This window comes from Phyllobates terribilis, unplaced genomic scaffold, assembly GCF_046119375.1.
Source record: "Phyllobates terribilis strain yellow unplaced genomic scaffold, ASM4611937v1 Scaffold_2__4_contigs__length_985480577, whole genome shotgun sequence".
NCBI classification, from domain to species: Eukaryota; Metazoa; Chordata; class Amphibia; order Anura; family Dendrobatidae; genus Phyllobates; species Phyllobates terribilis.
The window spans coordinates 84,617,142-84,643,389 of NW_027362762.1; the positions used below are offsets into that span (position 1 = coordinate 84,617,142).

At 45.7% G+C, this 26,248-nt stretch overlaps 1 protein-coding gene across 4 annotated transcripts in view; it reads right to left on the reverse strand.

Moving 5' to 3' along the window:
* CUNH11orf97 (chromosome unknown C11orf97 homolog) overlaps positions 1 to 26,248 on the reverse strand; it is a 157,756-nt gene that overhangs the window by 32,934 nt on the left and 98,574 nt on the right. For all 4 annotated transcript variants that reach the window (XM_073669744.1, XM_073669746.1, XM_073669740.1 and 1 more), the window contains one exon: positions 1,261 to 1,305. In XM_073669744.1, coding sequence (XP_073525845.1) covers positions 1,261 to 1,305 — 45 coding nt within the window. The remainder of the gene's footprint in view (positions 1 to 1,260; positions 1,306 to 26,248) is intronic.

The following is a 26,248-nucleotide window of genomic DNA, read 5'->3' on the forward strand; positions in this document are numbered from 1 at the left end:
GATTTATATAGTGTGACCGTAAAGAATGATAAAAAATAAAAAATAATATCTATACTTACCTTCCGATGGACCCCGGAGTCTTGATTCCCTCCGTCCCGGCTGCCGGCAGCGGTACACTGAAGGACCTGCCGACGTCAGCGTCGCGTGACCCGTCACATGACTATGACGTCAGCGCAGGTCCTTCATTCCATCGCGAACTGCCGCAAGCAACGAGGAGCGCACCGCGGGCCGCCAGAAGGTAAGTATATATTTATTTTTTATTTTATTCTTTTTTTTTTTACAGTTTTCTATGGTTCCCGGGTCCGGAGGAGAGTCTCCTCTTCTCTAGACCTGGGTACCATCCGCACATTAGAACGCGTGGAATGCGCATCTAGATATACAGTGATGCGGAATGCATGCGCTCTAATGCAAGTCAATGGCGGCGAAAACGCAGCACTTCCGCAAAATAATTGGTAGTGCTGCGTTTTTTTCCGCAATGATAATCCGCAGCGGAAATTTCCGCAGCATGTGCACAGCACATGCGGATTATCATTGGGGGACATGGCAGGCCTTCTACCATGCGTTGAACGTTTCTGCAGCGTTTATGCCACTGCGGAAAGGCTTAAAAAACGCATCGTGGGCACACAGCCTTAAAGGGAATCTGACACCAGATTTTTGCTACACCATCTGAGAGCAACATGATGTATGGGAAGAGACCCTGATTCCAGTGATGCTTGCTGCAGTTTTCATATAAATCACTTATCTGCTGCAGATTTACCAGATCTCTGAATGCTGAGTCCTATATAACCCCGCCCCCACCACTGATTGGAAGCTTCCTGTGTACACTGTGCATAGGCTTCCAATCAGTGATGGGGGCGAGGCTGGACTACCTGGCAATAGGATTGCTAGTCCTCTAGTGATAATCTCCTGCTGATAAAATAGTGATTTTATAAATACTACAGCAAGCAGCCCAGTAAGTGACACATCGCTGGAATCAAGGTCTCTGTCCCTACATCACGCATCTCTCATTTTAAGTAACAAAAACCGGGTGACAGATTCTCTTTAAGGCCCAAACAAATTTGGGGTTATAAGGGCACTTTAATCTTTTTTAGTGCGGAATGAAATGTGACTAGCAATCATATAACTAAATTCTTTCTCTGCAGTTTACCTGTAATTATTGCTGTGGTTGTGTACAGTCAAACCACTAAAATTGTTGATTTTTTTTTTTTTTTTAAATTAAAAAAAAAGACAACAAGCCTTTTCCCCCCAGATAATACGTACCTGTTATCTTGTGCATTGTGCTGCTGTTTGAAACTGATGGATAAACTGAAAAACAAAAAAATAAACGGTACAGTACAGTTTATTGTGCATTCATCATGATCTGCATAGAGTAGAGGATTTTCTTGGGGGTGTACTGTATGTTTTTGCATTAAAATATTTCTCCTGATATAAAAAAAATACCTTTAAACATGACCCCTGAGGTGCTGATTATTATATGTTCTACAATTTATAATTTATGTTTCGTTCTGGGAAAATTGGGTAGCAATCAATGTGGACACAATTACGACTCTCAAGGGGGTTGTGTGAATAGCAAAACTATGTTGTTGCTTAGAGATGCGCGGGGTTGATGTGCCAACTAGCAAATTTGCTATTGTTGAGTATAGAGTTAGGCTATATTTAAAGGGGTATATTGCACCTTTGCTATGGACCCCTTTGGTTCTACTGGGCAAAACAAGTTACTGAGCCCCCACCCTGTCTAATACGGCATATGACAAAAATAAGAGCATACTTTGTACCATTCTCTCTTTCTAAATATACACTGAATATTGAACACGTAAATGTAGCAGAAAATGTATAAATTTTATTTTTTTTTCAATAAATATACCAAATATTGTATATATAAATAATACAGCAATACGGAAAACATAACTAATGGCAATCTAAATTGTATTTTAAAAATACCACCTAATACTTTATATCTAAATAATGCCGCCATATACTGTATATCCATCTATCTTTGTTGTGGTAGATCAGTTCACTTAGCTGCACATAGAGGTAGACTCAGGAACACTGTCTCTTTAAATCTTCCACTGGTTTATTATGGATACAGCATAAACCAGTGCAGGGTTAGCAAAATAAACACAGCCTTTCTGGCGTAACGAGAAAACAAAACATAACGTGTGGCACAGCATAAGAAGAAATAGGTTTGACCAGCTCCAATAAAAACATTCAATTTATTCATATCAAAAATATCTTAAAAATGACAATTTCATTCAATGAAAGGATCCATCCGGTGGGGAAAAAATGTAACAGGAAGGTTCCATTTAGATGTGGGACATTGATCTATATTTTTATTGGAGCTGGACAAACCTTTTTCTTCTTATGAACTGTTTTCATGTCTGGTCAGGACGCAGATCCGTGCTCCATCGCATGAACCACTGAAGGTGAGCTGGCAATAATTTCTTCTTTTTCCAATGTATGGCACAGTCTGTGTTGCTGCAGAGATCCGCTCGCTTAGGAACTAACATATAAAAGTTCAGCTTTCCTTAACAAGAACATCTCCAGACACACCCAACAATGAATCAGAAAGCAGGCTGTGTATTAATGCTCTTGACTCCACCTTGGGGTGGAGATATGTTGAACAGCCTCTCACCAACTGTTCAATCAACCTAGCCCTAAACATGGCCGGTTAACCCCACTCAGCACTTAGTGTGCTAAAGCAATTTTCTAGGTTCATATCACTGAAGCTAACAACCTCAGAGATGCATATCTTCCCTCCAGTACTTTGCCAGTGACTTTGTCACATATCCCCCTCCTCTGCCCAAAGTCGGGAGTTTTAGCAATTTCAGACACCAAACTAGGAAGTCTAGACAGGGCATCAGCGTTACCTTGCAGCTTCCCTGGCCTTTTTTTTTTTACCATGTTTACTAACTGCAAAAACTGACCGACCATTATGATTTCCCAGGTAATTACAAGTTCATAGATATCAAACATGTATAGGTTCTCGTAAGTGGTGCAAAAAAAAAAAAAAAGTTGCCATTTTCCGAGACCTGTAGCGTCTCAATTTTTTGGAATCTTGGGCCAAGTGAGGGCTTATTTTTTGCGCATTGAGCTGACGTTTTTATTGATACTATTTTGGGGTAGATACAATGTTTTGATCGCCTCTTATTGCATTTTATTGCAATTTGTGGCAACCAAAAACAAACGTAATTCTGGCGTTTTGATTTTTTTTTTCGTTACGCCATTTACCGATCAGATTAATTATTTTTAGATATTTATAGATCGGATAATTCTGAACTCGGCGATACCAAATATGTGTATATTTGATTCTTTTTTTATTGTTTTATTTTGAATGGGGCTAAAAGCATGGTGATTTAAAACTTTTATATATATTTTTTTAAATATTTAAAAAAAATTTTTTTTTAACTTTTCACTTGCTTCAATCGTCTTTCAGTTATCTCCCACACTCCAAAAACATATTACTTTGTTAAACTATCTGGTAATGAAACTGACCCTGGAGTGTGCCTCAGTATGTGAGCAATATAAAAAAGGAATGCAGCATTTCATTTTTTTTTCATCTGTGCTATAGTGCACCTGGACAGAGCATAAGATCTTTTTTTTTCATTTGTGACATGGAGTGAGCACATTGCCATAAAGGAATTAGAAGGAAACACGAGTATAAATTTACTTTATTATATAGAAGTATAGATAAGTACGTTTCTAATGTGAAGCCTTGTGGCATGTTGATATGAAATTAATACATATGTGGTCAGTATTAGCTCAGACGCTACAGATCCCAAGAAACAGAGGTTTAGTTTCTCAACAGCGTTCAATCCGCTTGCGTGAAACTTGTAGGATCCCAGACTGAGGTGACCACCATTTGTAGACAATTTTGTTTACTTAAAAGGGGTTGTCCAGGCTTGGGGTTCATGTCTGAACTCACTCTATGTGACTGCAGGTGTTTGTGAATGTTCAAGCGCACATTGCGCACTGTCAGGATTCTCCGGTACTGAGAGTAGGCGGACGCCTGACTGCAAGTAACGGCCAAGCTGGCTGCAAAAAACAACAGGGCAAAAAAAGGATTAAAAGCCTTATGTATTATCACATTTCACTGGTTGGATTTACTGATCTTGATCTCAATCGTATCATTATTTTCCATTTATTCGTGGGAAATCGTCTGTGTAGAGCGGCTGAGTCACCAAGTATACAGGAACCTGCAGGAATAATGTCTACTAATCACCTGCAAACAGCTGAACAAATAGTCGCCTTTGTGACAATTACTGATTTCTACTAATATCCCATACAGAATAAATATGTATATAAAGCTCCACATTCTCATGTATCTAAACAGGCTTACACATGTCTGCTTCCAGCAGTGTAAATCAAAAAATATTGGGCCCCTGGGCAAAACTTTTAAAGATACATAAACTCAGATATATGTATGACCCATACTTGTCATCAGTCCCAAAAACTGGATGCTGGGACGGTCTCGATGCTTCTGAAACAATCCCCTAAAATGTGGTTATATCTCTGGCTATAAAGGGGAGGGGTTATTAAAAGCTCCACCCACAAATAGGCGGTCCCACTTGGTTTGGAGGCAGGATTGAATTGGATCAAAAACATCTTGAAATTGCCACATCCATGTGAACTATGCACAGTCACTCATTTTTATGTGTCGCTGCCCGAAATGTTTTATTCCCCCTATCTATTCCCATTTTATGCTATAGACCAGTGGTCCCCAACCTTTTTTGCACCAGGGACCGGCTTGAAGCAAGATCATTTTTCCATGGCCCAGCAAGGAGGGGGTGGGGTGGGCGGGGCTTTGGTCATATGGGGGCGGGGTAATGGAGGGATTTGGAGTTTAGTGCATACTTATCATATAGTGTAGACCAGGTCCCCGCCAGGAGCTATGCCAGGAGCCCCACATAATGTGCTGTGCCAGGAGCCGCATCACTGAGGCCCCATCACGCCCTGCAGCAGGACAGGGCAGCTGTCCTGACAGCTGCTGTTCAGCTGCATTTACTTCATCCCAGGGGCGGACACAGACTGTAGTGGGCCCCTGTGCAAGAAATTTTTGGGGGCCCCGCCCTTCATAAGGCAACAAAGTTATGTAAACATAACCCCCCCATGTGCATCTCTCACCCCCCCATGTGCAGCTCACCCCCGTGCATCTCTCATCCCCCTCCGTGCATCTCTCATCCCCCTCCGTGCATCTCTCATCCACCCCCCGTGCATCTCTCATCCCCTCCGTGCATCTCTCATCCCCTCCGTGCATCTCTCATCCCCCCCGTGCATCTCTCACCCCCCCGTGCATCTCTCACCCCCCCGTGCATCTCTCATCCACCCCCCGTGCATCTCTCATCCCCCCCGTGCATCTCTCACCCCCCCGTGCATCTCTCATCCACCCCCCGTGCATCTCTCATCCCCCCCGTGCATCTCTCACCCCCCCGTGCATCTCTCACCCCTCCCCTCCCTCCCATGTGCATCTCTCATCTCTCCCCTCCCTCCCATGTGCATCTCTCATCTCTCCCCTCCCCTCATGTGCATCTCTCATCTCTCCCCTCCCTCCCATGTGCATCTCTCATCTCTCCCCTCCCCCCCATGTGGATCTCTCATCTCTCCCCTCCCCCATGTGCATCTCTCATCTCTCCCCTCCCCCATGTGCATCTCTCATCTCTCCCCTCCCCCCCATGTGGATCTCTCATCTCTCCCCTCCCCCATGTGCATCTCTCATCTCTCCCCTCCCCCCATGTGCATCTCCCATTCCCCCCACTCCTAGTTAATTGTATTTAAAAAAAAATAAAACTTGTTATACTTACCCCCATGCGATCCCTGCAGAATCCTGGCGCTCGTCCAAATCGCTGACACCAGGTTCTCCTGACTTCCGGCCATGTGATGGCGCCGTCACATGACCGGAAGTCAGGGGAATCATGAAGGTGCTGCCGCAGCAGCGCAGCGCTAAGATGTCCCGGACCCGGCGCTTAGCATGCGGCCGGGGGCCCCATGAGGAGAGAGACGCACAAGAGGGGGGCTCCGAGGGGGCTCCTACCGGCCGGGCCCCATACTGGAGTCAGGGCAGTCATGCCCTGATGGCGGCCCTGCTGGAGGCTGGAGGGGCCCCCTCTCCCCGCGGACCGGCTGAAAAACCCCAACGGCCCGGTCCTGGTCCGCGGACCGGCGGTTGGGGACCTCTGCTATAGACCACCCGCAGTGTACTCCACACTCTTTAAGGTGCATTTGGACATTAGTCCTCATTACAGACGATCATTTCGGAAGTACTGCATTCTGTTTGGTGTGCTCCTGAGACATTTGCCAACTGTCGCAAAATTCTGAGAAGTTTTTTTATCTAGGGGCTTCAAGGACATTTCACAAGAGTGGGCAATCATGGCTAATGCTAAAGCTGCCCAGTCCTTGTTCTCTAGGTCCTGTTCACAAGTTTTTTTTTTTAGTCTTTTTTTTAGTCTTTTTTTTTATTTTTTTAGCAACATTTTATTATTTTTTTTATCTCCACTATGTCCTTTTACAGTAGTTTTGCAAGAACTACTACAAAATTAGAAAATGTTGGTTTTAGGGAATCTGTGAGCAGGTTTTTGCTATGGAATCTGAGAGCAACATGATGTATGGGCAGAGATCCTGATTCGAGCAATGTGTCACTTGTTGAACTGCTTGGTGTAGTTTTTACAGAATCCCTGTTTTCTCTGCTGTAGGTGTAGCAGTGCTCAAAATGCTGAGCTGTGTATAACCCCAACCACACCACTGATTGGCAACTCCCTGTGTATACTGTCAGCAAGCTGCCAATCAGTGGTGGGAGCGGGATTACAGAGATTAGCTGGACTGCCAGGCACGTGACACCTAGTCCTCTAGTGATAATCTCCTGCTGATAAAATACTGATTGTATTGAAACTATAGCAAGCTGCTGAGCAAGTGACAAATCACTGGAATCAGGGTATCTGTCCCTAGCTATGCTGCTCTTAGATTAAATAGAAACAAAACCTGTTGACAGATTCCCATAATGTTCTTACTGCAATTTTTGAAAAATTGCGTAAAAAAATCATTTTAGCAAAAGTGCGCAAATGTAAGGAGATGGTGGAAGTATCAGACAAGGCATCTTGGATAATGGTTCTATCAGTCATTGGTCCCCCAAGTAGTTGCATGGTCTGTCTCCATTGACAGTACACCACTGTATGTTTCATGATTATTATAAAGCTGCATGAGATAAGATGGACTAAAAATCCCTAGTAACTTTGTGAAGTGTATTAGTCTGCTCCTTCTTAGTTATATTTTCATAGAAAAGGTGGGTGACAATCAATATAGAATGTGATTCCACCACAGAAGTTTTTGCCTGCCCAATGTCTGACATGTTTTGTGGTATATTTTTCATAATGACCTTATTAAGGAAGATTCGCCTATGAACAGGGTTTGTATTCTTTGCATGAATATTCGTGGCTAAAAGTTTTGAGACTGACACAAACTTTGATTTTCACGCCATACTTTGCCATTAAAATTAATGTAATAACAAAAATCCCAATTCCACTGAATTTCCACAAAGTGGCCTGCTTACATCAATTCAGTGATATTCTTGTTAGCTCAGAAGAAAGTGTTGACGAGGACAAGGCAGCTGACCTCACTCTGCCCCCATACATGAGTGGTCTCATGATACTTTACTGGTTGAATTATAAAAGCAGTTTGGTTGCTTTAAAAAGGGTCTGGTACTTAAAATCATTGTTTTATTCTATAAACCATGGTTACCTCCAAGGAAACATGTACAGTCACTGTTGCTTTGCATCAAATGGGCTTTACAGGCAAGGACATTGCAGCTTGTAAGTTTCCACCTAAATCAAACATTTATGGGGTCATCAAGAACTTCAAAGAGAGAGTGCCTGGACTGTCTACTACAGAGAATTCAGCTGAAGGATCAGTTCAACCAGGGCTGACACTAGGAATTTCAGGCCCTCATACTGTCAAAATTTCTGGGCTCCCTTGAGACTCCGCCCAGGCTCCACCCCAAATGCCTCCACCCCTTGAACTTTCCACAGTCTCACCGCCCGCTCTTGGGAAAACTCCACTTCTGCACCACGTCCTCACCAATCACACATTAATAGATCCCATTGAACACCAGATCACACACATAGCCAGCAGCTGCCACCACGACAAGGAGACTCTTCTGGCCGGACCCTACTCTACTCTAACCTAATAAACATTTCTTAAAAATATCCAATACTCTTTTTTTAGGTATATTTTATGTATTTTTCTTTCAGGGAATTTGTCACATACATTTTTTTAAACTAATTGTAACCAGATTGTGAATTTGTTTTTTAATAATCTGTATTTCTGATTGCAGATTCCATCAATCATTCCCTCCCCAGCCAAAATGTACAAGCTCCTGGAGAATCCTGAGCGCGGCCTCATGATGCTGTAATTGGGCATTGGGTTGTGCAGCATCGCTCAGGGTCATCCAGGACCTTATAAATTTTGGTTGGGGGTTGGAAGGTGGGAGGGGAGGGAATGATTGCATCATACAATCACGTACTGAAATGGTGTACAAATTAATACATGGACTTAAGTTAGCTACTCACACAGCCTGTGGCACCGCAGCCGGACCCGCCGCCCAGTCAAGAAGAATCTAATGGTCGCCTCAGCCTGCCCACCACCGCCACCTGCCCACCGCTGCCACCTGTCCACCGCTGCCACCTGCCCACCACCTCCGCCTGCACACCGCTGCCACCTGCCCACCACCGCCACCTGTCCACCGCCGCCACCTGCCCACCGCTGCCACCTGCCCACCACCGCAACCTGCCCACCGCCGCCACCTGCCCACCGCCGCCACCTGCCCACCGCCGCAGCCTACGATCACCGAATTAATAAATGTAAACAGGGTATACAGTTATATGGTAGGTAGGAGTATTTAAAACAAGAAAATGATAAGGGTGCCCATACTTATGCACCTGTCAAATTTTGTTTGAATGCAGATTGCACATTTTCTGTTAGTACAATAAACCTCATTTCAAGGCGGAAACATTACTGTGTCCAACAGTTATTACATATATCAAACTGAAATAGCTGTTGCAAAAACACCAATTTTTATAAAACATTAAGCTTAAGATTAATAGGGGTGCCCAAACTTTTTCATATAACTGTATTATTGCATATATATTCAACGATTATACACTACTAAAAATATCTTCATTGGTATTCATTAAAAACCTATAAATTCTAGAATATAAATACACCTCAAAACATGATAACTAAAAGTGATAATAATATAAAAAAATTATCAAGTAGTCAAGAGTAAAGGGGGAAGGGGGGCACCCCATTTAGCAGCCACTCGTCTCTACCTGTCTGCGGAGGTTGGTACCCTCTTGAAACAAAATTGGTGCCCCCGCTCCGCAGTCACTCAACAGCCTCCACTCAACAGCATCCCCTCAGCAGCTTCCCCCTTACCAGTCTCCCCTCCCTCACCAGCATCCCCTCAGTAGCCTCCCCTCCTTCAGCAGCCTCCCCTCCCTCACCAGCATCCCTTCAGCAGCCTCTTCTCCCTCACCAGCATCCTCTCATCAGCCTTCCTTCAGCAGCCTCCCCTCCCTCACAGCATCCCTTCAGCAGCCTCTCCTCCCTCACCAGCATCCTCTAATCAGCCTTCTCTCCTTCAGCAGTCTCCCCTGCCTCAGCTGCCTCCCCTCCTTCAGCAGCCTCCCGTCCCTCACCAGCCTCCTCTCCTTCAGCAGCCTCCCCTCCCTCAGCAGCCTCCTCTCCTTCAGCAGCCTCCCCTCCCTTATAGGCCTCCCCTCCTTCAGTAGCCTCCCCTCCCTCATCAGCCTCCCCTCATTCAGCAGCCTCCCCTCCCTCATCAGCCTCCCCTCATTCAGCAGAGCAGCTTACCGGCCGCCGTCCCTGCAACACATGTGGCACGTACACTGCTCTACTTCGGATTGAGGATGAGTGTGCAGCGTGTCACATGACCAGGACCAATAAGTAAAATAAGGTTCCGGCACTCGTAAACAGATACAAGGAGTCAATAGTTGCAATTCCAAAAAAATTTCTTTTAATGATTCTTCAATAGGTAGCTGCCCAACGTTTCAACCCCACCGGGGTTTTCATCAGGGGCTTCAAATCAACTGATGCAAGATCATGAAACCAAAATAAAGAAAAACATATAATATTAATGCTAGAAAAGCTAACATCATAATAGTGGGAGAACCACGGATTTGTGTACATTCTGGTAGTAGATGAATGTATATTGCTGAACATAATAACGAAGAAGCTGAAAAAATGGTAAATAGATCGACATCCCACAAAACAAGATGACAGAGCAAATATTATATTGTGGAATGCATTAAGGAATAATACACATATAACACAGTGAGGCATATATCTACAGTATATATACTCCATATGAGACATCAGACAACAGACCTGAAACTGAGAAGTAAAGGAGATATAACAGAAATATTTAAATACCCAAGATTGTAGGTTTTTGACCAATGCGGGTGGAGAGTCTTCCGGAACAGTATGGGATACCCAGGCAGCTAGTGCTGTTACTAGTGACAGAAAGAAAGAGACCTATACAACACAAAATTCCCGCTTCTATTCCTCCTCTGGCAGCGAGGGCGAATACATGCCCCCACGCCCAAGACATTTTTTTGGGACACGCCAATCCCGACGCGCCAAGCGCGGCAGGGCAGTAGGGGGTCACGTCATAGAGCCCAACATGAGTCTAACAACTGTACCGCCTCCTCTTCCCTCGCAGGTGCAGTCCGACAGAATGACACTTCGGTCACAGGTAGGCCCGACACTCTTGTCTACAACATCTCATCACAGCTTCTCACTCCCACAGAGACCAGATTACTACAGAAGGGACTATCCTTTTGCCCTACCCCGTCCTTTGACCCATTCACCTTAGATCGGGAACTCAGACGCTTTTTCCGGAATCTCAGGCTTAAGGTCCACTTTTCTAACAGTGAGGACCCTTTCAGCCGCCCCCCTATCGAGCATGAGAGAGAACAACTTTCACTCAACGAATTGGGACTCAGAATACCCTCTCATTTTAATCCTCCCAAAACATGTCATCCTGTGGAGACATATATCACACTAGTTAGGGGAGATATTGAAAAACTCAAGGCTAAGGTCTCTAGTGGTATGTTTCCTCTTCGGATGAACCATAATAAGGAGGAAAAACAGGCTCTACATTCATTGACTACGAATGATCAAATTATTATCAAACCAGCGGATAAAGGGGGCGCCATAGTAGTCATGGATCGCTCCTATTATATCGGAGAGATTGAAGGGCAACTGAATGATCCAGATGTGTATACCATGATTTCAGATAACCCCACATCCCGCATCAGTCAGTTGATCCGCACTAAGGTAGAGACACTATCCAGTTTAGGAGTCATTGATCAAAAATTATCTGATTATCTGATAAATAAACATCCCATCACTCCAGTGTTCTACACACTCCCTAAAATCCACAAAAACCTACAGTTTCCACCTGGACCCCCGACTGTTGCATCCACAGATTCCATACTCTCTCCGCTTGCAAAAAAACAGTGGAGAAAATTCTAACACCACTTCTACCAGCTATCCCATCATATATCAAAGATTCATCCGATTTTTTGTTACATCTTCGTCAACTTGATACAATTCCTCCAGGGTCTATTTTAGTCACATCAGACGTGAATAGCTTATATACGTCTATTAATCATGATCTAGGCATAGAGGCACTCACATGGTTCCTTGAAAAATATAGTAATTGTCCACAGTCTCGTAAAGACTTTTGTAGGGATCTATCTGACATTATTCTGCATAACAATTTTTTTCTATTCGGTGACAGATTTTATATACAGAAACAAGGGACAGCCATGGGTTCCAACATGGCCCCTCCCTATGCAAATATCTTTATGGCATATTTTGAAGAGAAATATGTATCACCAGACACGAGTACACATTCAGGCATCAGGCTATGGAAGCGTTACATCGATGACGTTTTTGTCATCTGGGATAAAGAGGAAATAGAACTTAAGGAATTTTTTTGCATATCTTAATGGTTGTACACCGGACATTTCCTTTACCCTGAACTATGACAGATGTCATATCAATTTTCTTAACATTATGGTTATTGTGGATGACAGGGGAAATCTTACCACTGACCTATTTGTCAAATCGACAGATCGGAATGCTTTGTTACATTATACCAGCTGTCATCCCAGACATGTAAAAAAATCTCTTCCTATTTCACAACATACAAGAGTCAGCAGAATAGTGTCAGACCCTTCCCTCAAAATTCGACGTCACGAGATGGGACAAAAATTTATCAACAGATGATACTCACCTTCTGTCTCTTTTCTCCCATTGGAATCGAGACAACGCACACCGATAACAAATCGGATGATCTTTGTAAATACCTACCATCCATATCAGACATTGATTCAGGACATTCTCAAAGATCATTGGTCGATATTAGGCAGATCCTACCCGAAAATAATGGATTTTCAGCAGCCTGTTCTGATATGTAACAAGAGACCACCAAATTTGAGAGATAGGTTGGTGAGGGCCGACATTGGTAGCTTTCATACTAATATACGTCAGAGGACTCTGGCGGCGCCTCGCATGGGTAATTTCCCATGTTTGGGGTGCCACCAGTGTTCCAACATGACAAAAGGCAGTTTCTTCACTCATCCATCATCAGGCAGGAGATTCCCCATTAAGGGATATTTTACATGCGAGTCCTCTTTTGTTGTGTATTTGATCAAGTGCCCGTGCGGTCTCGGATATGTTGGGGAGACCACCCTGCATATCCGAGACCGCATTAGCAAACATAAATCCACTATCCGATGTAAGTACAATCTGCTACCCATCCCCAATCATTTTTCCACACAACACCATTCAATTGCACAGCTTCGCTTCCAGGTTATTGATCATGTCCCACTTAGTAGGAGGGGGGATAATAGGATACAGATACTCAAGGATAGAGAAGCTTTTTGGATTTTTACCTTGAAAACGTTGGAACCACATGGTCTCAATAGAGAGAACGAGATCCAAGTTTGAACGCTTTTCCCCCTTTTTTGTCATATTGACCATGAGAGAGCTCTCTATATGGTCCGTTACTAGTTCTTTCATTCCCCTATATTAACCCTGTATTTGTTTCCCTGACACTATACTAATGTTTTTATTCTTTTTTCTTCCAGATCCTCCATGTATATACATGATTTGTCCTTTCCAGGTTAACAATGAATATGAAACCATATATCCTTTGTTACATTGAGATTGTATTAGATACCTATACATTTCTTCATTTACCTTATTATGTTATCCATCTTTTCTGAGATTCCACAGTGTATGTCATGTTCACTCTGCCCCTCTTTCCCTCCTTTTTCCCTCCCCTTTTTTCTTTTTGTCTCCTCTTTTTTCCTCTCTTTTGTTGTCATCTTCCCCCATATGGACATCAATATATACACACTGCGTGCCTGCGTTATGCAGTCGTGGTATATCATATGTACACTGTGTTCCAAATTATTATGCAAATAATATTTTCTCAGTTTTTCCCAAATTACCTATATGAATTGCAGTCATTGTAATTTTCCAGTCAAATAACTATTAGAGTACAATTGAAAGGTTTTTGTACAAACTGACTATGATAACAGTATATTTTTAAAAAAAATAAAACACTCAAAATGCATGTTCCAAATTATTATGCACAGCAGAGTTTTCAACCTTTTCATTTTAATAAAGAACAAAAAAATGGTCATTTTTGAAATTATAAGCATTAGCAGGTTATTACAAACTGAAATAAAACAGTTTTCAACTCAAAACTTTATTCTAGTTGATGTTACATTTGCACATAGGACCCCTTGTTCGAAAAGAGCTTCTGAACTCTCTCGGCCATTGAATTTGTCAGGTTTTGGATGGTTTCTGCTTCAATTGTTTTGCATGAGGACAGAATTCCTTCCCAGAGCTGTTGCTTAGATGTGAACTGCCTCCAGCCATCATAGACACTTCTTTTGATGATGCTCCAGAGGTTCTCAATGGGGTTGAGGTCTCAATGTTACATCACCTAGAATAAAGTTTTGAGTTGAAAACTGTTTGATTTCAGTTTGTAATAACCTGCTAATGCTTATAATTTCAAAAATGACCATTTTTTTGTTCTTTATTAAAATGAAAAGGTTGAAAACTCTGCTGTGCATAATAATTTGGAACATGCATTTTGAGTGCAGTTTGAGTGTTTTATTTTTTTTAAAATATACTGTTATCATAGGCAGTTTGTACAAAAACCTTTCAATTGTACTCTAATAGTTATTTGACTGGAAAATTACAATGACTGCAATTCATAAAGGTAATTTGGGAAAATCTGAGAAAATATTATTTGCATAATAATTTGGAACACAGTGTAGTTCCCAGCTATGCAGTGGAACGCGTAGCTTGCGTTCCATTACTTGATTTAGTCCAGAAACACGCATCTCGCGCATGCGCGATGATGCGTTCCACCAAACCGGAAGTTGCGTTCCACCAAACCGGAAGTTATGCTCCAAAACTCCGGAAACTGGAAACACAGCACAGGGTATAGCGCTATTTAATGCCAGATAGCCACATGCACAGCACACCACAGCCACCTTCACAAGACACACTTTGAAGCACACAGGTATGTTCTACCAATATAGTGGAAATTTATATTTTATGCTATCATGCATCCTTGGAAAATTTCACCGATAAGGACCCATTTCTCTCCTAGACTGGCAAGCGCAGTTATCTTGCAGTCCCTGGTGGCAACACCTCTAACACCCACTTTAGGTGATACACCTGACACCTTAATCTATTGGTAGGTATACTCTCATTTAACTATATTTAGCATTACATTTATTATATTGCTGTTTTATATGGGTCTCTTTCTGTCACTAGTAGCAGCACTAGCTGCCTGGGTATCCCATACTGTTCCGGAAGACTCTCCACCCGCATTGGTCAAAAACCTACAATCTTGGGTATTTAAATATTTCTGTTATATCTCCTTTACTTCTCAGTTTCAGGTCTGTTGTCTGATGTCTCATATGGAGTATATATACTGTAGATATATGCCTCACTGTGTTATATGTGTATTATTCCTTAATGCATTCCACAATATAATATTTGCTCTGTCATCTTGTTTTGTGGGATGTCGATCTATTTACCATTTTTTCAGCTTCTTTGTTATTATGTTCAGCAATATACATTCATCTACTACCAGAATGTACACAAATCCGTGGTTCTCCCACTATTATGATGTTAGCTTTTCTAGCATTAATATTATGTTTTTCTTTATTTTGGTTTCATGATCTTGCATCAGTTGATTTGAGGCCCCTGATGAAAACCCCGGTGGGGTTGAAACGTTGGGCAGCTACCTATTGGAGAATCATTAAAAGGAATTTTTTTTCATAGTTGAGCCTGGTCTTTACATATCTTTGACATGACCAGGACTATGATGCACTCGGCCGCGGATTAAAGGTACAGCGCTCATTTCCGTCCACCGGGTGCATCATGCGCCGAACTGTTCCCTAAGAGGCCTGGTAAGCAGAAGCGAAGAGAGGGGCCCTTTGCTTCTGATCACCGTGCCCTAGGGTCGGCTCCAGGTTTTTGTGGGCCCTGGGCAAAAAAGACTCAGTGGGCCTTTTTAACACATACCACGATTCATGATGCACAGATACCGCAGAGAAATATACTGTATATATATAGTACAAGGCCAAAGATTTCACTTCTTCCATTACATGAGCGATATCTATTGTAAATTCTACAATAGCTCAGAAACCGGCGAATCCTCACAGCGCACAGTGCAGACCGGACAGTATAGTCCTCCATACAGTATTATGGGCTCCATATAATGCTCCATACAGAATACTGGCCCCCTTATAATGCTCCACACAGAATACTGGCCCCCATATAATGCTCCACACAGAATACTGGCCCCCATATAACGCTCCATACAGAATACTGGCCCCTATATAATGCTCCATACAGAATACTGGCCCCCATATAATGCCCCATACAGAATACTAGCCCCCATATAATGCTCCATATAGAATACTGGCCCCCATATAATGCTCCATACAGAATACAGGCCCCCATATAATGCTCCATACAGAATACTGGCCCCATATAATGCTCCATGGAGGCTGTGCTCCCATATAATGCCCCATGCAGGCTGGGCCCCCATATAATGCCCCATGCAGGCTGGGGCCCCATATAATGCCCCATGTCTCCTGGGTCCCCATATAATGCCCCATACAGGTGTCCCATGCCTCTTGGGCCCCCATATAATGCCCCATGTCTCCTGGGTCCCCATATAATGCCCCATGCCTCATGGGCCCCGATATAATGCCCCATGCAGGTGCCCCATCTAATGTCCCATGCAGGTGCCCCATCTTATGCCCCATGTAGGCTGTGCCCCCCATATAATGCCCCATGCCTCCTGGGCCCCCATATAATGCCCCATGCAGGAGCCCCATATAATGCCCCATGCCTCCTGGGCCCCCATATAATGCCCCATGCAGGTGCCCCATATAATGCCCCATGCAGGTGCCCCATATAATGCCCCATGCCTCCATACATAAAAAAAAAAAAAAATACTCACCTCACTCCTCCTCACCTGCTGCTGCTGCTCTGCTCCGGACTCCTCAGCCGCGTTGGCGTTTTCCCGCTCTGCGATGTGACTGCTCAGCAGAGGGCACGGTGGAAAGACGTCACTGCGCCCTCTGACCTGAGGTATCACAGTGCAGCAGCCGCGGAAGATGCAGGACCTGCTGCGGAGGCACGGGGAGAGGTAAGTATTGTGCCAGGGCCCTGAGCAATGTACTCCTTGCCTCAGGGCCCCGGCACTTGCCCGGGTGCAGCAGGTGCTGACACTGGGTCTGCCGAGCCCTATACTGTAGTAAGGGCAGTAATGCTCTGATGGTGGCCCTGCGTTCAACACCAGTGCGGAGCTTGCTCAGGAATAGCAGCAGGCAGGTGTCATTGCATGTGTGGCACCCCTGCGGGTTCAGTCGCCTCAGAGGTACTGCATCTCACCCAGAGGTGTGGTATCTCACTCTCAGGTAAGGATAGAGTACAGCCCGGGACCCTAACACCTGCATCCAACACGTCCACTTCAGTAGGGCAGGGCGAGATTGCTCCTACGGGAGAGCACAGTCCCTGGTCCCTGGCTGGAGTGGAGGGGAACCTAGTGAGGGGGAACCATGTAGTGGGTGTGGGTGGAGGACGTAGATCAGGGGGGCACTTGTGAGGGAGTGATATAAAAGGGGGAACCATCTTGAAAGTCCAGTCAGTTCAGTGTGATCAGTCAGTGAGGAGTGGTGTTGGAGGAGGAAAGTGAGGGGAGCAGAGGCTCTGCAAGAGCTCTGCTCCAGAGCGGGCCTGAGGAGAGGCCCAGGACTGAAGGAAGAGGAGAGGGAGCAGGAGAAAGGCTCCAGGAACAGAAGGGATCCCAGGGGTACGGGAAGTGCTGGAGGCCACCCGTACGCCCGAATCTGCCAGGCGGTGGAGGGATCGAGCCGCAGAGGGGACTGGCCCCTAAACTAGTGGAGAACTACAAGGCTCAGCTAGGAACCGGAGGCTGCTGTACTTGCAAGGTGCAGTGGCCACAACCACAATTATATCGCCGAGAAGGTGGCCACAGAGGGTCCAGGGGACTGCAGGTCGCCCGACAAGACCCGAGGCTACCGGATTGGGACACTGATTGTGAGGCGCAGGGCAGGATGGCTAGAGCCAGCACAGGAAGACGACTGAGGAAGGCACATATAAAGGGGTCCTGTCAGGCACTCTTGAATTACCTGAGGGATTGCTGAACCCCTGCCTGGTGAACGCAGCACGACGTGGGAGGTTGTAGTCCGGAACCTGTAACCTGAGGAACTTATCAACTGTGAGTAAACTCGGAAGACTGCACCCCACTGTCTCTCTGATTATTGCCTGCGCCATCACCCCTTGCACTACAACGCCCAGCATCACCTATAACATCTACACTGCCCTGGAGCTAAGCTCTACCTGTGGAGAGCCACACCAGCTTTGCTGCACGAACATCAGCCCCAGAAGACCTGCTCCACAGAAGCGACTCCCTTAGCCGCATACCACAGGTGGCGTCACGAACTTTGTACATAAATCCCCTATAAAAATCCCCCTTTGAATGACCGCCCTGGGTCACGGACCGGGTCACCGCCACTGTGACATATCCCCGAGCAACGACCGGCCCGGCACCGAGTACCCCACGGCCCAGGGGGCACGCCACATGCACAGCAGAGCAAAGACTTTTGGAGGCTGCCTGGTGTCAAGAAAAGCAAATAAGCCACTTCTCTCTAAGAAAAATATCACAGACAGACTGACATTCTGCAGGAAATACATGGATTGGACTGTAGAGGATTGGGGAAAAGTTATTTTCTTTGATTAAGCCCTCTTCAAACTGTTTGTTAAGCGCCCTTCAAACTGTTTGGGACATCTGGAAGAATTATTGTGCGGAGAAGACTAGGTGAGGGCTACAATGAATCCTGTGTCATGCCAGCAGTAAAGCGTCGTGAGACCATCAATGCATAGCATCATTTTTCATCCATGGAGGGGGCTCACTAACAATTTTGTTTAAGAACACGGCCATGAACAAAGAATGAGATCTAAACATCCTCAAAGACTGACTTCTAACGATTCTGAAGCAATTTGAAGATGAGCAATGCTTTTTCCACGTGATGGAGACCTTAGTCACAAGGGAAAAGTGATAACCAAGTGGCTTGGTGATCAAAACATTGAGATTATGGGTCCATGGACAGTAACTCTCCAGATCACAATCCCATTCAAAACCTGTGGTCAATCCTCCAAAAGCGGGTGGACAAACTAAAACACCAAACATTCTGATCAACTCCGAGCACAGTATAGACAAGAATGTGTTGTCATTAGTGATGAGCGAGCACTAAAATGCTCGGGTACTCTTTGCTCGAATCAAGCAAATTGGAATACTCGGGTGCTCGTTCCGAGCCCAATGTAAATCTATGGGAAACTCGAGCATTTTTCCGGTGGCTCTCCCCGGAGGTCTGCAGGGGGCATAAAAATTGCAGAAATCGATGGGAACAGTGCAAAAATGACATGGGAACAGCATAGGGAAGAACCCTGGAAGCATTTCTGACTCCCAGGTCACTGCTTTGAACAATGTTGTCAGAGTATTACGCCACTTTTACAGGGTCACAATAAAGCATACAAAAACTAAATCAAAATGGATTTTCCTCGGAAAAATGTTAAGGAACATCCAATCCAGGGTAATGACTTGTATATAAGGCAAAATAAATAACCAAAAACAAAAATTATCCTCCACATCTTGGGCTATGTTCACACGTAGCGTTTTTGATGCGTTTTTGCACTTTTGCATTGCTTTCAACGGTGAAAAAAACATTTACCAGTAAATGTAATTTTAACATTTTACAGCCTTATCTTCCCATGTGGTGTATGAGACATGACCAGACACATCCTGTTTCATTTATGAAGGAGGGACTCAAAGTCACAAAGACTATTTTTATAGGGCCATCAGGCAGCCCTTACTATCCTTAAAGGGTCAGCAGTCGGCCCTTGCTATTGTTAGAGGGCCATCAGCCGCCTATGCTTTGTTGTTTCCATTATTAAAGAGTGGGCCTCCTATACTATTATTGCGTATGCAGTGACTGCAAGGGCTGCCAAAAATTTGGACACACCCCAATACCCCTTTGAAGAGGCATATAGGAGGGCCTCAGTAAAACAAAAAATCCCAGTATAAAGGAGTGGGTCTCCTATAGTGGTAAAGCCCATACAGTGACTGCAAGGGCTGCCAATGTAGCGCCCCGAGGGTTCGGCCGCTACAGGGGTATTGCACCTCAGACCAGAGGTGTGATATTGCACTCCCGGGTAAGGATGGAGTGTGGACCAAGACTCAGTAAGCTGCATGCATCACACACACCCCATTTCTGAGGGACAGCTCAACGGGGCTCCCACTAGACAGAAGTGCAGGCACGACAGCATCTGTCCCTGGCTGGAGTGGGGAGGGGGGAGGAAAACCCAGTGATGTAGGAGCAGATAGAGGTTGGGTCTCTGGGCATAGGTAGGAGCCCATTGGTTGCAAGTCACCTGGGCTCGTACACAGAGAGGGAGGTATATAAGGTGGGCACCATCTTAGGACAGTAGTTAGTTCAGTCAGGAGGAGAAGAGGAGAGGAGCTCAGCCAGAGAGGGCTGACAGGGAGCTGTGGCTCAGTCTGGGCCCAGCTCCACGAGGCAGGCCTGGAGTGAAGGCCAGAAACAGCAGAGAGGACAGAAACAGAGAGGAACAGAAAGGGAAGTAAGAAGGAACAGAACACTAAGAGAGGCCCAGAGACACGAAGGCAGAAGGAACCCCAAAGGCCCAGGAGATTGCGGGTGACGGTTTGGCAGAACAGGGTACCGTATCCCAAGTTGGTGGAGGCGACTAATCCTCAGCCAAGGACCGGTGATCGTGATCACATCTTGGTGCGACCCCTCACTACACCTACTAGAAAGGCATACCACATAGGGTCAGGGAAGTGGACATCCAACATCCCAAGAGAAGGCCCGCGGCAGCTGGACAAAAGTAGTGTCACTGGTGGGGCACGGCCAGAGAAAGGAATCAAAGGGAGTCCTGTGCCACACTTTGGAATTGCCTGGGGGTTGACCGAGCCCCTTGCCTGGTGGACGCAGCACCGGCTTGGGCAGTCACTACCGGTACCGAAGTGATTTGGAATATAAAGAACTGTGAGTAAAGCCTTTGAACTGCAATCCCTCGTCTCTGTGCTTCATCGCCGCGCCAGCACTACTAGTGCTGGGACGCTCGCACCATCACTCCCATCATCTACTACACTGCCCTGGGGCTTCACTCTTCCCGTGGGGAGTCACACTACCTCAGCTGCACACACCATCGGCCCCAGCGGTCTGCCTTGCAGCGGCGGTCCGCGCTGACAGCAATCCACGGGTGGCGTAGTCGGACAATTAACCATAAAAATCCCATAAATAGACTGCCACTGGTTTGACCACCCTGAGCCACGGGACCGGGTCGCCGCCACGGAGACTACAACCCCCCCCCCCCAGAGACCTGGTTCCGGGTAACCCACACACGTGCGCAAACGCGGCCCAGGGGGCGAGTCACCTACATTTGTGAAATACCCCAAAAACAATTTGAAGACACATAGAGGAGGGCCACAGTAACGTCATTTTCCCATTAGAAAGGAGCGGTTCAGCTATACAGTTATTGCATATGCATTTGTGGCGCCCCTGAGGGTTCGACCGCCACAGGGATGCTGCACTTCTCTAATGGAGTGTAGTGTTCCTCCTCTGAGGTAAGAACAGTGTGATAGTCGTGACCCAACCTTTGCATCCAACACCACATTTCTCCACCAGAGGGGGCTAGTATGCACTAGGTGCTGCTCCCCTGGTTACAGGGAGGCTTGGGAACCAAGAATTAGGGGATCCAGTTAGTGGGTGAGGGTGGAGGACCTACAAGTTAGTTACACTTTAAATTTCATATTTAATAAAGAGCCATCTTGGTCATTGGTCTCTGGCAGTCAGTCTGTCCTTAGTAATGGTTCTTTGGCTGCCTTCAATCGCTCTTTGACTGTCTCTATGCTGTCAATTGCTGAGTGGAATGTGATCTCTCACCCCAACGTGGATCCTGTGTGGGCCCGCATTGGAGGGAGACACAGCCCTCGTGCCCTGGCCTTGGGACGCGGGGTAGGTTGTAGACAAGGAATGTCTCAACCAGGTCAAGAACCAGGACCAAGAAGGCCCGGAGCTTAAGAGTGTGGCTCCACAGCAAATGGATCCCAGGCAGGATGCAGACGGAGCGGTGTACGCCACCTGTCCTCGCCATGCTGATATATTCAGGAGGGAGTCCAGCTGCAAGAGGGGTACCGGCCCCCGACACCCGACCTTGCTACTTCATGTCCTGGTCGGGAAAGCCCGGTAGGCCCTGAGGATCCCACCGGATATCGGACGGAGCGGAGCTGCCACCCGTGCCCTTGTTCTGAGAGGAGTTCAGAGGGAGACCCGGCCTATCTACACACACGGACAGGAAAGGATTCGGTCTGTAGTTCAGGAACACTCTGATGTAGGGTCCCGACTGAACGCTGGACTTACTCGGAGGATGTCGGACCCTCGTCCCTGGTGACCGCAGGACTCCGCGGGGAGCAGGGAGTCGCCTTCCTTCTGCCATCTCTAAAGTGAGTAAAGCCATGGAAGTTCACCCCTATGGCCTCCGGACTGTTTATTCTGCGCTACACCGCATGACGCGGCGCCCGTCTTCCTCTACTACTACCCCCTCCATCCTGTCCCTCTGCCCTGAGGCCTTGCTCCGCCTGTGGGGAGTAGTAAGAACTATGGCCGCCATAACACCATGCCTCAGCGGACTGCAGCTGCGCTGGTGGCCTTCACCAGGTGCCACAGGTGGCGTAGTCGTAAATCAGCCACTCAACCCGGACAAACCCACACCATCCTTTTTAATGTGACGGCCCTCAGCACGGGTCGGGTCCAGGCCACGGCTGCACCCCCATCTCTCCATCACAGGACCCGACTCCGAGTCCCCCATCTCCCAGGGTAAAACGAAGGGCTTTTCGAGTAGAGGCATCACACATTGACTGCAACAACTGCCTAAATGTAGGAAAAACTCCAATACCAATTTGAAGACACATAGAGGAGGGCCTCGGTAACAACATGTTCCCATTAGAAAGGAGCAGTTCTGCTATACAGTTAGTGCATATGCAGTGACTGCAATGGCTGCCAAAATTTAGGAGGACAAGGAGGTGGATGTGGTTGCTGATGGTGGTAGTTGCAAGTGTGCAAAAAACCAACCAGACTTGGGAAGACCTAACAGTTGTACTGGCAACTTCCGTCGTGTTGGTATTCTGGGGAACAGTGGCCCGCCTTGTGTCTGTGGCCAGCACACTACTTGTTCTTGCCTGTTGTGGTGCTACGCCTCCCTCCCCCTGTGTGCTGCTGTCCTAACTCTGCATGTCACCTTGCCAGGTTGGGTCAGTGACTTCATCATCCACCACCTCGTCTTCCACTTTCGCACCCTGGTCCTCCTCCTGACTTTCTGGCAATTGTGTCTCATCATCATCCACCTTTTGCGACAGTAATTGCACTTTCCCACCGCTGCCTTCGTGTGACCGTGGCTGCTCAAATATTTGGGCATCGCTACACGCATTCTCCGCTTGTCGTGCTTGAAACTGGCCGTGAGAGAGGCCCGAATCTATAAATGGAAAAGGGAACAGCTCTTCGGAGTGTCCAAGTGTGGAATCAGTTGTCTCCAGGCACTCGACATGGTGGAAGGAAGGAGGATCAGGGCGAGGAATATGCTGCCAAGACTCACAGCTACTGAGACTTGACCGTGTGGAAGACAGGGTGGTGGTGGTGGCAAAGTGACTGAAAGCATTATCTGCTATCTAACCAACAACCTTTTGATACTGCTCTGGGTTCAATAGTGGTGTGCTGCGGTCCCCTAGGAATTGAGACAGGAAGGTAGGGCGACATGATATGGGTGCTTGTTGTGGCACAATTTCAGCTTGCCCACGGCCTCGGCCTCCGCATGCATCATCACCATCATGTCCACTTCCATATCCCTTGCCACGCACCTTGCCCATTTTAAATGGAGTATAATAACTTGAACGTCCCCTACAAATTGCTGGATTGGTACTGCAGTAATATCTGATGCGTGTAACGGGACGCCAACAGTTTTAAGCACCGCCCTTCTAATTTAGTATTGCTCAGCGACCACGTGTGAATAGGTTCACTACCACACTGTTGACAAACTGTAAATGGAATATAATATCTTGAAGTCCCCTACAAATGTCTGGATTTGCACTGCAGTTATATGTGATATGTCTGACGGATGCCTATGGTTTTAAATAGTGGGCTTCTAGTTTCCTATTATTCCCAGTGACCACGTGTGAATAGTTTCACTGACACACTGCTGCCAAACTGTAAATAGAGGACAGTATTTTGTACGGTTGCTACAAATGGCTGGATTCTGCAGTGCTAACAAGCAAATGGAGCAGTAAAATGTTGGACACCATTACTTTTTTAGAAAATAATCAGGATTAAGATACAAAAAAAAGCAATTAGCCCTGGCCCCTGATATCTGGGGCTATGTCTACCGATATCTGGTACAGCAGGAGCAGACAGAACGTGCAATGGACACTATTGTGCTGTATAGTGTTCACAAATTTCTCTGCCTGCCTAACTCCTGCTATCACCACTGAATATATGCAGCTGGATTAGTCCTCAGAAGGACTGTTAGTTCAGATGGATTTACAGTTGAAACCAGAAGTTTACATACACTATATAAAAAGACACATCTGCATGTTTTTCTCAATATCTGACATGAAATCACAATAAATCTTTCCCGTTTTAGGTCTATTAGGATTACCATAATTTTTAATATTTGCCAAATGTCAGAATAATGAGAGAGAGAATGTTTTAAGGCATTTTTATTACTTACTGCAAAGTCAAAAGTTTACATACACTAAGATCACTATGCCTTTAAACAATTCTGGACTTCACATATGATGATGTCCTGTGCTTGGATGCTTCTGATCTGCTTTTTGGCAACATCTGAGTTAATTAAAGACACACCTGTGGATGTATTATAATGCACACATGAAACACACTGATACTTTGTGTAGCATCATGGGAAAGTCTAAAGAAATTAGCCAAGATATCAAGAAGAGAACTGTGGACTTGCACAAGTCTGGCTCATCCTTGGGTACAATTTCAAGATACCTGAAGGTGCCTCGTTCATCTGTGCAAACAATTATACACAAGTACAAACAAGATGGGAATGTCCAGCCATCATACCGCTCAGGAAGGAGACGGGTTCTGTGTCCCAGAGATGAACGTGCTTTGGTCCGAAATGTGTATGTAAACTTCTGGTTTCAACTGTATATATACTCCTGGAGTACCACTACCTACAGTACAGACCAAAAGTTTGGACACACCTTCTCATTTAAAGATTTTTCTGTATTTTCATGACTATGAAAATTGTACATTCACACTGAAGGCATCAAAACTATGAATTAACACATGTGGAATTATATACTTAACAAAAAAGTGCGAAACAACTGAAAATATGTCTTATATTCTAGGTTCTTCAAAGTAGCCACCTTTTGCTTTGATGACTGCTTTGCACACTCTTGGCATTCTCTTTATGAGCTTCAAGAGGTAGTCACCGGAAATGGTCTTCCAACAATCTTGAAGGAGTTCCCAGAGATGCTTAGCACTTGTTGGCCCTTTTGCCTTCACTCTGCGGTCCAGCTCACCCCAAACCATCTCGATTGGGTTCAGGTCTGGTGACTGTGGAGGCCAGGTCATCTGGCGTAGCACCCCATCACTCTCCTCCTTGGTCAAATAGCCCTTACACAGCCTGGAGGTGTGTTTGGGGTCATTGTCCTGTTGAAAAATAAATGATGGTCCAACTAAACACAAACCGGATGGAATAGCATGCCGCTGCAAGATGCTGTGGTAGCCATGCTGGTTCAGTATGCCTTCAATTTTGAATAAATCCCCAACAGAGTCACCAGCAAAGCACCCCCACACAATCACACCTCCTCCTCCATGCTTCACGGTGGGAATCAGGCATGTAGAGTCCATCCGTTCACCTTTTCTGCGTCGCACAAAGACACGGTGGTTGGAACCAAAGATTTCAAATTTGGACTCATCAGACCAAAGCACAGATTTCCACTGGTCTAATGTCCATTCCTTGTGTTCGTGAGCCCAAACAAGTCTCTTCTGCTTGTTGCCTGTCCTTAGCAGTGGTTTCCTAGCAGCTATTTTACCATGAAGGCCTGCTGCACAAAGTCTCCTCTTAACAGTTGTTGAAGAGATGTGTCTGCTGCTAGAACTCTGTGTGGCATTGACCTGGTCTCTAATCTGAGCTGCTGTTAACCTGCGATTTCTGAGGCTGGTGACTGGGATAAACTTATCCTCAGAAGCAGAGGTGACTCTTGGTCTTCCTTTCCTGGGGCGGTCCTCATGTGAGCCAGTTTCTTTGTTGCGCTTGATGGTTTTTGCAACTGCACTTGGGGACACTTTCAAAGTTTTCCCAATTTTTCGGACTGACTGACCTTCATTTCTTAAAGTAATGATGGCCACTCATTTTTCTTTACTTAGCTGCTTTTTTCTTGCCATAATACAAATTCTAACAGTCTATTCAGTAGGACTATCAGCTGTGTATCCACCAGACTTCTGCACAACACAACTGATGGTCCCAACCCCATTTATAAGGCAAGAAATCCCACTTATTAAAC